General features: G+C 35.5%; 1 protein-coding gene across 2 annotated transcripts in view; it reads left to right on the top strand.

Annotated features, from left to right (window-relative positions):
* Positions 1 to 15,214, top strand: part of blo (bloated) — a 162,215-nt gene that overhangs the window by 112,709 nt on the left and 34,292 nt on the right. For both annotated transcript variants that reach the window (XM_089096941.1, XM_089096940.1), the window contains one exon: positions 13,344 to 13,541. In XM_089096941.1, the coding sequence (XP_088953067.1) occupies positions 13,344 to 13,530 (187 nt within the window). In that variant the 3' untranslated portion in view covers positions 13,531 to 13,541. The remainder of the gene's footprint in view (positions 1 to 13,343; positions 13,542 to 15,214) is intronic.

Raw genomic sequence — 15,214 nt, 5'->3', positions numbered from 1 at the left:
CCACGAACTGTTTGATTACCCATCAAAATCCAAACAGAGATCATTGAAATATTGATCGTTTTTTCTGCGTTACCAAAAATACTGCTTCCATAAAACTTTACAGTTTCGTGAAATGTAATTAAACAAATAGAAAATGGTTTTCAATTGAAGTAAGGAGCAAGTTCAAAACTTAAACAAATATAAATTGCTCTGTAAAGGGGGACGGGACTACCCACTTGTCAACACCTTGCTCATTAAACAAAAGTATTCTTAGTGCTTTGAAAAATCTTATCTTTCCAATTGCAAAATTTCAAAAAAAAAAATTTGAAAAAGCCAAACTTCACGGTAAAGATTAAGGAGCTAAGGAAGAGACAGCCCCCTTCACTTAAAGAATAATTTGTTCAGATAGGTTTCAAATCTTTTCCTTACTTGCAGTTGAAAAGCTCTTTTTTTATTTAATTTCTGATCGTTTTCCAAAAAACTCCCAAGCTTAACCAAGATATAATTCGAGGTTCTTGTCCCTTAAATCCCTGGTTAATTGCTTTTAAAATGTGTAAAACAATAATTGTACGTGCATTAGTGCCGTCCTACGTTTAAATTTTTAATTTAAGTTTTGGATAAAATTTGAATATACTTAAAAAATTGACGATGAATAGTAATTTTGGTGAAAAGCCCTTGTTCATATTACTACGAAAGAATTTTGGTTGGATGCTAAGGGGTATTATTCTTTGTATGGATGGAAATTCTGTGAGACTCTTGGTCCTCTACATAGCTGAAGCCATCAAAACCTCTACAATAGGATTTTCTTATCGATAAACACATTACATATATTTATTAAAATACATTGAAGTACTTCATATAAATAGAAAAAGAAAAGGACACCATTAAAATTGCTGAAAACTAAGTTCCTAGCAGTATTAGCCACCCCAAAGAAGATTCCAAGTGAGATTATTGATATCCCGCCTTGCTTTTTCCAGCTCTCTGCTGGCAGAAATGGGAACGTTACAATTTAGCTGTATATAGAAAAAGTTTAGGTAATTCCTAGTCCCCCCTACCTCTTCCAACATTTATCTGAAGCACTGTGAAGAGTAAAAAGTTTGTCCATTAAAATATATTTTTTAGGAATCTACCCTGCCCCCACCTAAACAATGACTCATCCCTCCCTCATTATAGCCGATACGCAATAACACATCGCCAAACATAACCTAATTTCATTATAAATAAAGCGAATCAACTTGGTTGAATCCAGTGCTGCAGCCGTGTGGCATTACTTCTTTTACAACTGGAAAGCCTAAAATGTAGTTATTCATACTTTTAAATCAATTAGCTTTTCAGAATTTTAAATTGATTGCAAATTCGGGGTAAAGTCGTAGTTTTGTGCCCTAAAATAGCAAGAAAACAAGATTTCCCCCTGGTCCATTCTGTATGGTCACTTAAAAAAGAGCTTTAAATTTACGTTTGAATGAGCTCCCTCCCAATTATCTTAAACCTTCAGTTTGATACAATCACCCTTGGGAAAGAACAAAACAAATAAACATGCAACGACGATATTTCTTCTGAAAAAAAAGAAGCAAAATTCTACATTTGGAAGATGAAAGCTTGAAGCCTCTACGGTAGGGTTCTCTGATATGATGTATCTAATAAGGAGATTTTCAGTAAGATCTCTGGCGTTGGGGGGGGGGGTATTTTGTTTCATTTTGCATGCAATTTAACTGCTCTTTTTGTTTGAGAGTTTTTTTCCTAAAGGTATTCAAAATTAAACTTATTCTTACAAAAAAAAATCCCTGAAATATATTCCCTGTCACCCAACCACCACTGATATTCTGGTGTTTGGTCCCCCTGGAAAATTTTCTGCCGGCGCCCTTGCTTAGAGTGACACCCTATTTTTGCTCCCACAAATAGGCTAAAACCCTGTCATATGATTCTAATCCCATGCTAAGTCGATATTTCAGTCATATGCATAGGTCTATTACTATAAAATTTGACAAACATAACAATTTATAAATAATATAATTATGTTAATTCTTTCAACATTTTCCTACTTTTTTGATTCTGAATGATCACTATAATTTTGCATTGAACGTTCTACACATTCTCAAACGTGAACTACATTTACTTGTGACCACTTTCGGGCAAATTTAGGGGATTCTGAACAAAATAAAAACACACTAAATGCATGCTAATTGTCAAAATGGCATATTAGCATTATCAAGCAACACCAAGCTTTAGATTTTACGGTCAGGGAAGGCGGAAAAGGACAGTAGCCAAACTCCTGTTTTTGTAATGATTTTTGTTCGTTTTAAGTTTGACTTTAAAATTCAATTTAAGTTTTACTCGTTTTAAAATTTATTTATTCATATATGTTAGTACCTTTTGTCTGTATGCTTGCTATGATTGTTTATTTTAATTTCTGTTCGTTTTGGGTTGTATTTATTTATTAATAGTAATTCTGGTCGTTTCGAGTTTGAATTATTATATGAATTTATCATTGCTGGTTTTAAGTTTAATATGGCTCTTTACTTTTCATTGAAAAACTTCTTTTTCGGAAAGTTTTTTTTTTAATTAACATATATAAGAGTCAAACTTTAGCATGGACTTTCGTATTTTAGTTATCAGACCGATAAAGGTTTTTTTGGTTTTGAGTCGTAATCCCGGATTGTGTAATCACAGCTACGAAATGAACTGAAGGCGATATTAATAAGAATATATGTATTTTTTTACCCTAACGTCAAATCCAATAGCTATATTTTTCAATTTGTACTATAATTGCGAGATTATCTTATCAGAACATCGACCAGCCCTTTGAGTTGGCATGACAGTTTTGCTGAATTATGTTTTCATTCATTTTGTCACGCAATCTTTATTTTATGAAAGTTCTTATATAATTCTTAATGAAAAATGATTGAATCCAGAAAAAAAAAAGCCCTATAGCCATATGAAGCTGCCGAAGTAATTAGGAGAAAGTGACTAGAAGATACCATTTCGATCCCAACATATTCCCCGCTTAAATCTATTCTCGTTTAAATTATAGGGTTGCCCACTTACTGAGGCAGACATAAAGCTTATGCTGCTTTGTCCCTCCGACCCTGCCATTGACTTCAATTGGGGGGCGATTGGCTTCCCCTAGATTTGTTTGCTTCTCTAGATCTCCCCTCTCATATTGCGAAAAATATCTTTTTGAGGGGTATTTTGTAATGTCATTGAAAGCATTGAAAAAAGCAACAAAAATGATCACACTCTATATATTGTAAAATAGGGTACTTCCTTGTTAGCTAGGGCCCTCTCAAGAACTGAAGTTAGATTAAACCTTATGAAATATTGATAATAATCAATTGGATTAAACCAAAATATGATGAAAATATAATATGTTTGTAACAAAATTATGGAAACTAGAACAAGAATTATGGAATGGGGGCCGTCCAACAACGCATTATATTAAATACGTAACCTAACCTAACCTAAACCAAAATACCAACTATATATTTAATTAAAATAAAGCTACAATGAAGTTTTCCACCGAGCCAAAGCTAATTGTCTGGTATAAAGACCGTGAAAACCGGTTTTCGCGATCGAAATTCTCGAGTGTGTACTAGCTAACAAAGACGTACCTAAAATAGTTGTCGCCCCCACCCTCTGAATTTCATTAATCGACGCTACTGGGCCCGGTACTTTTTGTACTTACGACCATAATTTGTACAAAAAAATAAAATTTTGTCTGTTGAGCCATCTATGTGCCAGACATCGGCTCCTATGTCTACTGAGATAGTAAAGCAGGTGGATAACCTTGGATCGTTTACATGTTGAAATGGAGCCCTGGACAAAGAAACCTTGACAAGGACTGAGTTCTGAGCCTTCCCAAGGCCTGAACGAAATTTGCACTTTACTGAAAAAAATATTTTTACTTTTATAACTTTAATAAATCAAATAATATTAACATTTTGATTACTAAATATTGTATATTAAACTGACAATGCACATTCATTTGTATTTTTTCAGTAAACTGCAAATTTTGTTCTGGCCTTGGGAAGGGTTAGGGGTTTTGCGCCCAACTTATGTTAATTTCTGCTCGTTATGAGTTTGACTCGGTTGTTTATTGTAATTAACGTTCGTTTTGGGTTTAATTCATTTATCGATGCTGATTTCTGGCTGTTTCACGCTTGGTAGATTGTTTGATTTTATTTTTGCTCATTTTTTTGTGTAATGGAGTTCTTTACTTTTCTTTGAAAAACTTATTTTCTGAAATGTTTTTTTAAATTAATTTCTGTTCGTTTTATATTGACATAGTCTTTTCAGGGAAAAAGAAAATAATACTTTTTATCTTTTCGTTTTTCAAGACTTTAGTTTGGCCTGCTATTTGTATGCTGGAGACAAATTTTCAGCAATTTTCACCCTTTTAAAAATGCCCCCAGGGCATAACTTATAACCCTGAAGACTTTGGGGGAGTGTCCTGCTTAAAGGTGTAATTTCCTGAACTTTGAACTTCGTGGAACAAAATGGCTATCTCAAAATTTTGATTGGATGTGTTTGGGAAAATGGTGGGCGTGAGAGGGGTGTTAGTCGCACTCTAATCACTTTCAACTATTAAAACCGGCACTAGCCCATTCAATTTCCAAGTGAATGAGCCCTTTAGAAGTTTTTACGCTTTCAATAAAAAACCTTATACGCCCTCACGGCATAATTTACAACTCTTGCCCTGAGGGCTATGGGGGGGGGGGGTTGTCATCCTTAAAGACCTAATTTCCAGAACTTAAAATTACGTTGAATAAAATAGATACCTCAAAGTTTTGATTAGATGTGTTTGGGGAAAAGGTGGGCGTGAGAGGCGGGTTAGGTACCCTCTAATCACTTTCGACTATTAAAAAGGGCAATAGCCCTTTGAATTTCCAATCGAATGAGCCTTTTTTAAAGTTTCTACGACAACGCCTTCTATAAAAAACCTTTTATGCCCCCAGGGCATAACTTACAACCCTTGCCCTAAGGACCGTAGGGGACTGTCCTCAAGAACATAATTTCTATCTGGAAATCAATTATCCTGAACAAAATGGCTATCTCAAAATTTTGATTGGATGTGTTTCGGGAAATGGTGGGCGTGGAAGGGGTGTTAGTCGCCTTCCAATCACTTTCAAATTATAAAATGGGCACAAGCCAATTCAATTTCCAATTGAATGAACGCTTTTTGAAGTCTCTACGACAACGTCTTCATTACGAAGTGCCATGCTCTAAAGGAAAAAATTAATGAATAATTCATTGAGCCAACATCGTTCTTATATGCCCCCAGGGCATAACTTAAAACCCTTGCTCTGAGGGCTGTGGGGGCGTGTCCTCCACTTTACTTAGCCCCCGTTTCTTGCCTCGTTCTCGAGTGTCCCGTTCTTTACTTACGCAGCGCGATCGCGGTGCCTATGATTTGTACAACTTCCTATATGAACCTTATATGCCCCCAGGGCATAACTTACAACCCTTGCACTGAGGGCTTTGAGGGGGTGATCTTCCTAAAAGACCTAATTTCCAGAACGTTCAACTACGTTGAACAAAATGAATATCTCAAAATTTTAGTTCGATGTATTTGTGAAAATGGTGGGCATGAGAGGGGCGTTAATCGCTATCCAATCACTTTCAACTATTAAAAAAGGCACTAGCCCTTCCAATTTCCAATTGAATGAGCCCTTTTGAAGTTTCTACGACAACGCTCTCAATAAAAACTTTATATGCCCTCAAGGCATAACTTACAACCCTTGCCCTGAGGGCTCTGGGGGGGGGGTATCATCCTTAAAGACCTGATTTCCAAATCTTTCAACTAAGCTGAACAAAATGGCTATCTTAAAATTTTGATCGGAAGTGCTTTGGGAAATAATGGGCGTGGGAGGGGTGCTATTTGCCCTCCAATCACTTTCGACTATTAAAAAGGGCACTAGCCCTTTGAATTCCCGATTGAATTAGCCCCTTTTGAAGTTTCTGCGACAACGTCTTCTATCAAAACCTTATATGCCCCCAGGGCATTACTTAAAACTCTTGGCCTGAGGGTTGTGGGGGAGTGTTCTCCTCGAAATTATATTCTCTATCTGGAAACCAACTACGCTGAACAAAATGGCTATCTCAAAATTTTTATTGGATGTGTTCGGGGGAATGATGGGCGTGGGGAGGGGGGGGATAGTTGCCCTCCAATCATTTTCGACTATTAAAAAGGGCACTAGCCCTTTGAATTACCAATCGAATGAGCCTGTTTTGAAATTTCTACGGCAACGCCTTTTTAAAAACCTTATGTGCCCCCATGGCATAACTTAAAACCCTTGCCCTGAGGCATCTGGGGGAGTGTCCTCCTCAAAAACATATTTTCTATCTGGAAATCAACTACGCTGAACAAAATGGCTATCTCAAAATTTTGATTGGATGTGTTTGGGGACATGATGGGGGTGGGGGGGGCTAGTTGCCCTTCAATCACTTTCGACAAATTAAAAAGGGCACTAGCCCTTTTGAAATTCCAATCAAATGAGCCTTTTTTGAAGTTTCTACGACAACGTCTTCTATAAAAACCTTACATGCCCCAGGGCATAACTTAAAACCCTTGCCCTGAAGGTTGTGGGGAGTGTCCTCCTCAAAAACATATTTTCTATCTGGAAATCAACTAAGCTGAACAAAATGGCTATCTCAAAATTTTCATTGGATGTATTTGGGGGAATGATGGGAGTGGGGGGGGGCTAGTTGCCCTCCAATCACTTTCGACTATTAAACAGGGTATTAGCCCTTCGAATTTCCAATCGAATGACCCTGTTTTGAAGTTTCTACAACAACACCTTCTATAAAAACCTTATATGCCCCCAGGGCATAACTTTAAACCCTTGCCCTGAGGGTTGTGGGGGAGTTTCCTTCCCCAAAAACATATTTTTTATCTGGAAATCAACTACGCTGAACAAAATGCCTATCTCTAAATTTTGGTTGGATGTATTTGGGGGAATGATGGCCGTGGGGGGGGGGATAGTGGCCCTCCAATCACTTTCAACTATTAAAAATGGCACTAGAACTCTCAATTACCAATCGAATGGGCCCCTTTTGAAGTTTCTACGACGACCCCTTCCATATTAAGTACCCTGCTCTAAAGGAAAAAATAATACATAGCACATTGTGCCAACATCGTTCTTATATGCCCTCAGGGCATAACTTAAAACCCTTGCCCCGAGGTTTGGGGGGGAGTTTCTTCCTCTAAAACATATTTTCTATCTGGAAATCAACTACGCTGAACAAAATGGCTATCTCAAAATTTTGATTGGATTTGTTTGGGGGAATGCAGGGCGTGTGGGGGGGATAGTTGCCCTCCAATCACTTTCGACTATTAAAAAGGGTACTAGCTACTCAAATTTCCAATCAAATGAGCCCTTTTTGAAGTTTCTACGACGACTCCTTTGATACCAAGTCCGGGTATGGAGAAAGAAAAAAAAGACCTTGTGCCCACATCGTTCTTTACTTAGGCAGCGCTAGCGCGCTACCTAAAATTGTGTTCCAAAAGCCATTGAGTACTGGCCGTAACCTTGGTGTTCAGCAGGATGCTAGAAGCTTCGGGAATGTAATCTAGATACAAGTACAACTGAAGAGGATTAATGACATTCATATCAAATATGCCGTTAAATTTAAGAGGGTTGCCTACTTCTGTATTATCCCGAACACACTCAAGAAGTTTGTTTTGTTTGATCGGAGTACAACCGGTTTTTCTCTCGCGTTCGGCTATAATTAACTTATTCCTTCGTGAAATAAACTACGATGCAGGTTTATTTTAATTAAATATTAAATATATAGAGGTGGTTAGGTTAGATTAGGTGTATGATGTGTTCTGGGTGGCCGGCTTTCCATAATTCTCTGTTGTAGTTTCAATAATTTTGTGTGAATAGAATGAGCCCTTTTCGAAGTTTCTACGACAACTCCTTCGATACGAAGTGCCCGGGTATGGAGAAAAAAAAAACACATTGTGCCAACATCATTCTTTACTGAGGCAGGGCTAGCGCGCTACCTATGATCGTCTTCCAAAAGCCATTGAGTACTGGCCGTAACCTTGGTGTTCAGAAAGATGCTAGAAGCTTCGGGAATGTAATCTAGATACAAGTACAACTGAAGAGGATTAATGACATTCATATCAAATATGCCCTTAAATTTAAGAGGGTAGCCTACTTGTGTATTATCCCGAACACACTCATGAAGTTTGTTTTGTTTGATCGGAGTACAACCGGTTTTTCTCTCGCGTTCGGCTATAATTAACTTATTCCTTCGTGAAATAAACTACGATGCAGGTTTATTTTAATTAAATATTAAATATATAGAGGTGGTTAGGTTAGATTAGGTGTATGATGTGTTCTGGGTGGCCGGCTTTCCATAATTCTCTGTTGTAGTTTCAATAATTTTGTTACTAAAGTATTATTTTTTCATCATATTTTGGTATATTTCAATAAGAATAATTTAACTTCACTTGTTGAGTATGTTCGGGATAATACACAAGTACCTTCAAAAGTATCAAATGGTCCGACACAATGTAGAACTCAAACAATTTTTGTGCCTTTAAAATCATACTCTTTCATGCAAATTGATTCATGCTTGTTTTCAAAAGTTCGATCACCGTTTTCGTCTTCATACCAAACCCCTTCCTGTATTATCAGGCTTTGCGACCTACCAGGGTCGCCACCCGGGGACAAAAATTACTAGATTTTTGAGAAAAAAATCACTAAATCAGCACATAAATCACTAGATTATTGACTAGAAATCACTAAATATCACTAGAATTATAATACTCTTTATCATTGTAATTAATGATTGTTTTGTCTCTTTACCATGTTCTATACAGGCGCACCTATAGGAAGGGGATAAAAATTATGTGAAAAAATACCTTTAGATTCATGTTTTATTTTTTCTCAAGCGAAAATTACCCTTGGAATTTTGAAAAATGTCTTTTTGTATCCTTATGCAGAGAATAGAAAAAAATCCTTGCTTCCTCCCTTTTTTCCGAATCGGTACCCTTGGCTTATATCACGATCCCTGAAAATTGGTTATCTGTGATCTAATCCAAATATTTACTTTTTATTTTTATTTTTTTTTGCCTTGTCGATAAAAAACCTTGGTTTAAACTATTTTCTCTTTACTTTAGTTTACCTAGTATAATTACCGGGACACCAGAGACAGTTTTGAAAATGGCCTTTTTATGTTTTCATGGAAAAAATGTGTCCCACCTACAAGTTTCGATAAGCATCGGTCTTATTGCTTCTTTAGTAAAAAAAAAGAGGTACTTGTTAATTATACGGAACACACCCAAGAAGTAAAGCTATGTTAATCCTAATGAAATGTACCAAAATATAATGAAAATATAATACTTTAGTTTATATAATAATATAATTTGGGCTATATATTTGCAGATTAGGGGGGTGCAGGTGTAAAGAAACCTAACATTACCCCCACCCCCCTAATGTGCAAACATATAGCCTAAGTTATAGAAGTCCAATGCATTCTGTTACCCGTTATTGTCTTTGTGACATTGAAAGCGGTTTTCATTGATTGTACATTATCTTTATTATCCTTAGCAAATTATGGTTAGCATACTTTCATCCCCAGACCTATCCTCATGGGCTGTGTGGGCTATGTTAAATCTAAAGGTATAGTTTCGGAACCTGTCCGATTTTTTTGGTAGAATAAAAAGGGACACCAGAAAATTTAAATTCCGTTCAAATGAGCCCTCCCCCGATGTTCTAGGATCATTGGTTCAATACGATCGCCTTTGGGGAAAAACAAATTAACACGCATCCGCAATCTTTCTTCTGGCAAATAATACAAAATTGAACACTTTTGTAGATAGGGGCTTGGAACCTGTTCACTAAGGTTCTCTGAACGCCGAATCTAATGGTTTGATTTTTATTACAATTATTCGACTTTTAGTGGATGTTTCCTCTCTCTTTCAAAAATCAGGGAAATTTTCACAGTTTCTTAGCCTTTTATGGGTAAAACTAAGCTTAATGAATTTTATATATCTGGAATGAACATTATAAGCCGATAATATATCGATTGATATCAAAATTCTGTTTCTAGAGTTTTGACTATTGTTGCTCCATTTTTACATTTCATTACCACAAACTGTTTGATATGTTAGCACATAAATCCAAAAAATTAAAGAATTGGATTTTAACTGTGCATATTAGGTGTTTCAGTTACAAATAAGGGAATTTGGAGAATTATTGGAGTTTTGATTAGATATTAGAAGAAAAGATTAAAATAACTAGACAATTCCCAGAGTAGATATAATTCCCTTACTTCCAACCGACTTCAGTCATCAAACTATGATCGATTTAATCTATCTAGTTATATTATAAATCCAATTATGAAAAGCACTAAGTCCTATTTTTTTCAATGATTTATTTTTTCATTCAGAAAACTATATTTAATGTATACCTACCTTCTTATTGTTCAATGACTCTATTTCTTTTCTATTTGCGGATGTAGTGGGTGTGTTCATATCCACCATACACTCCACTTTCAAAGGTTTTAACAGAAGAAAATATAATTTGAACGATAAAATACAGAGAGAAAAAACTATAAATACTAAAATAAAAATTCGACCTGAGCAAATGTTGTGAAATAGGAAGTATAGAACATCTTAAATAATTTCAGAGACCACACTACCTTTCCATGACGATAAATAAAAGTTCAAATAGGGATAAAATCCTTTTAATAGACAGTGATTATGATAACAGTGATAGAAATTCACAAAAATACAAGATATTTCGGTCACATAGTGACCGTCATCAAAAGTAAAACATACTAGGCTACTGATGACGGTCACTGTATATGTGACCGAAATATCTGGTATTTTTGTGAATTTCTATCACTGTTATCATCATCACTGTCTATTAAAAGGATTTTATCCCTATTTGAACTTTTATTTATCGTCAAAGAACATCTTCCAATTTTACGATTAACTAGGTTCGCCTATTATCTTGATGATAACGCTCTGAAATCTATATCTGATTTGGACATATGGTGGGAAATCGGGAAGTTTTAAAAATGGTATATTTGCATAAATGCTAATCTGGAACATATTTGGAACTGTAGTGAATCCTTATTTTGTGTTTTTTTTTATTAATTAGCTTCTTGTATGACTTATTCGATTGAATCATAAATATACGCGCTATATCATGAAAAATCACTAGATTTAGGAAAACATTAATAGTTTTAGAGCAAAAATTACTATAAATCACTAGCTAGAATAAAAACAACTTGGCAACATAAAAATCACTATAGAAATAGTGATAAATCACTAGGGGTGGTAACCCTGGACCTAACTACCAAAGGATGGAACGTTCTGAGGGGAAAACCATATACCAGATAGGTTGCCACTATTCAAGGTGAAAAATATTAACCCACACGTGGCTTTACCCCATATTCTGCATGTAACCTTTTTTGTTTTTACGAAATTTCTATAGGGAATGGTTTTTTTGACAGTTCTTGACGAACAACCTCTGTTTCTTCTAGGAATGTGATTTATATATATTTTTTCTATTTTTAAGTAGATCCTTACTAAAATCGAGCAAAGCCTTATCATGGTCCAAGCGCCTAAGCTCAGAGACGTGAAGAGGAGGGGGGACTCATGGCCTGGCTTAGTCCTATTTTTTCAGAATTTCTGGGCACTTCTTATTCAAATTATAAGACTACTTTTTATATTCATGATTAGACTTCCTCTAAAATAAATTCTTGTGCGCATGCCCACCTCAACTCCCTCTTTTTTTTTGGATTAACTGATGCAAGGTTAGAAACACAAATTAAATTCACTGTAAATAACAAGAGCTCGTGAAATGGTATTTTGCGAATCGGTTTGAATAAAAGTTTTCTGAGACATATTTTGAAAAAAAAATTGTTGCTTTCTTATTGACAATATAACACGTTTTACTCAGAAATAGTTTAGAGTTTTGGCCAAGTCTTCAACAAACGGATTTTTTGGTATTTTTATCACCCCAAATGACCTTGAGTAAAAAAAAAACAACGCGCATGAAAAAATGAACTTTCATAACCTTTTCGATTTGGCTGCTCGATCCGTGAATGTCTAAAATACAAATGATGATAAAATTCTTTTTGCAATACATTAACTCTTAACACTGCTCAAGGTTCCAGAATAAAGTGATGCTTGACAACCAAAGGCCAGAAGCTAATTTAAACAATTTAACACCTTTTTTCTTTTGCATTTGAGTATAATATTTTAATGCCTGGATTGATTTAAACCGCATGCATAATGAAAACCTTGAAAATTAGACTGTAATTAACTTTTTTTTACGTCACGAAAAATAGCTATTGATGCTGATGTTCATGCCTCGTAGTTTTATATAAAAAGAAGAAGGCAGGAATGTCAACGTTTTAAATACGGCCTGTTTCATTTTTATGAAAGAAACTTTCTAAAAGCATGGTTACAGCCAAGGACATACCCAGGATTTTTGTTCGGGGGGGGGGGGGGCTCGGAGGGTTGGTTTGTGAAAAACTGAGTCGGACAAAAATTTATCGGGGATCCAAACCTGGTACCTCCCCCCCGGAATACGGCCTTGGTTACAGCAATTATAATTGTGGTTTTTATTGGAGTATAACCCTCTTTTAGGAAGCATAACCTATTAAAAAAAAAAAAATGATAAGTAGTGAAAAAAAGTTTTGTAGTTTTTTTTTAAGTATGGCTATAGAACTTTTATTTGTGGTTTCTCTTGGAGTATGACCTACTTCTAAAAGGTGTAAAGCTCTTAAAAAACAACTGAAAAGTGCTGGGAAAAACTTTAGGTTTTTTTTTCTAAAGTATTAACTTTGTAAAATTAGGCTAAAAGAAACATTTTGAAATATGGTTACAGTATTTATAATTTTGTTTTTGAATAAGCAACAATCTACTTTAATAAGTATAACGTACTAGCAAAAACTGAAATGAACTGCCAAAAATATAACCCATTTTAAGAGTCTGATGTCCAATAGCATCTAAGTTGTGACCCTCATAACGAACCTAGTACCTAGTAGTCCCTTTTATGTCCCTAGTAGTACCCTAGTAGTCCTAGTAGTACCTAGTAGTCACAGTGAACAGAGAACCTAGTAGTCCCTTTTATGTCCCTAGCAGTACCCTAGTAGTACCTAGTAGTCACAGTGAACAGAGAACCTAGTGTTCCTTTTATATAGCTTTTACTTTTTTTTTCTGAGGATACATCACTATTTATGAGGTTGTACGAGGTTCATTTGTTGGGGAATTTTGGATGGAAGGTGAAAAGTCCGGCAAAAATATTTACCGTTCGAATCATGTTCTTTTTTTTCACGAAAACGCTAATGTATACATTTCATCTTTTGAGCACATAATGACAGAAAACTATCTTTTAAAGCAACCGTCAGCCACCTCCCACACCTCAGCAAGTATCTGGACCTCGAGGAAAGCCACCCCGACCTCCTCGGAAACGAGAAGTGGATGAGGACGAACCTAGCCCTCCGCCTCAAATAAGTGGAGGAAGACAGGTTAGAATTCAGCCAAAGGAATCGAAAGTATCTGGTTGGTTTAAAAGGAAAAAGTAGCTGTGCTTAAGGTAAGAAGGGGTGGCAACCATAAAAATCACATTTTGAGGCCAACAAACCTTTCAAAACAAATTTAAAACGCATAAGTGAATTGTATGACAATTATAAAAAGCTGCAGAAAATACCTTAAAATGGTGACATTTCGGAGGGGGGCTGTCCAAAGGGGCGAACCTCCCAAGGCTTCTTACGTTTCTGGTTGTCTAGCTCGTTTAATTTGATTGAAACTTCCAGAAGACACTTGCAAATGAGACCCTCCTTCTGACTGAGATTAAGTTAAAAGTAGGATTCTTGCGAATATAATGCCCTGAAAATTAGCCCACCTACCTATTCCCCTTATCCTTTGATCAGTTCTAGTTTTAATATAGTTTTATTTAAGAATGTATAAAAGTATATTATGTATTCAATGACGTTGAAAAAATAGATGTTTAAAATTGCTACATGAGATTTTATTTTACTTAAAAGCAATCAAGGACGGTTTTAAAAAACCGCAATTTGTTCCGTCAAAGGCTGAAAAGGTGTTATTTTCTTGACTAAATAATTTTAGGAAGCAAGTCTAAACCCCACGTATGTGTACTTGATATTAATTGCATACTAGCAGGAGATTCACTGTCACAATGATCAATATATCAATCGCAAATAAGTCACATATCACTGCCGCTAAAGTTATCGTAAAATACGTTCGTGGTTGGTTATGGTCAATTTTAACAATACAAAATATGGCCGGTAAATAACCAGAATATGAAGTGTCAATTATCTTGCATGGAAAAACTGTAAAGTTCTTTGCACTTTTGAAGCCATTTTTAGGTTGTTTACAAGGAAATGTAAATATATATTGAATTTATTTGGTATATTTATTTATCTATTATGCATGTTTAATCATATACACATAATTATAAAAGCTCCAAGTTTCTTAAAGACACTGAATTGCAGAAAAACTAAATAAATATTTTGGCTATATATCTAAAAGTCGTCTTCAGCAACATAAATGAATAAAATAAATATGAAATTAACCTTATGACAGAAATTGAGAAAACTAAAGCCAAGAATAAAACAATCCTAACCTCATTACTTAAGGGGATTCGAGACCTTAAAGGATCACCGTATTTCGTCCATTATAATCGTTTGTGTGGTCAAACTATTTATAGTTGATTGGGTGGCCTTACCACAACTTGTAGAGCTTGGATAATACATCGTAATAACGACAGAAAAGTAAAATCCGACGCTTGCTGTGCCAGAAATCTTAGAAAAACCATTCAACTTCTCCCATTTTGTGCTGGAGATAGAGATATTCAGTTTTAATGAAATTTAATGAAAAAGAAAGGGTTATTTTTTTTATTTAACGGAGCAGAATTTTCTTTTTAAAAAGTTCAGTAAAGGACCGCCCCTAAAAAATTTTCTAGCATACCCATTAGGGAAACGCTAAAAATCATCTCAAAGGATAAAATCATATGTGCAACGTGTAAACTTTGGGAATTCCTTGCGGTGCTATCCGCTTTCATTGCGAACCTTGCCGACAGAGGGAAGTTTATCTTTTCATTCAATTTTCATAATCAAACATCAGATTCTCGCTAGCTCTTGATGGTGGCTAGTCCCCTGGTAGAAATCGGTAATGAGCTCTTTATCTTTGAGACGGTTTTTTGACACTGAGGCTCCCAAAATAATTTTGAGGTATCGAATCCTCTTA

The sequence above is a fragment of the Artemia sp. Qi Xiang Cuo genome, chromosome 11 (genome assembly GCF_049724085.1).
Source record: "Artemia sp. Qi Xiang Cuo chromosome 11, ASM4972408v1, whole genome shotgun sequence".
Lineage (NCBI taxonomy): Eukaryota > Metazoa > Arthropoda > Branchiopoda > Anostraca > Artemiidae > Artemia > Artemia sp. Qi Xiang Cuo.
Note: the sequence above shows the minus strand (reverse complement) of the source record. Positions and strands in the feature narration are given on the sequence as shown.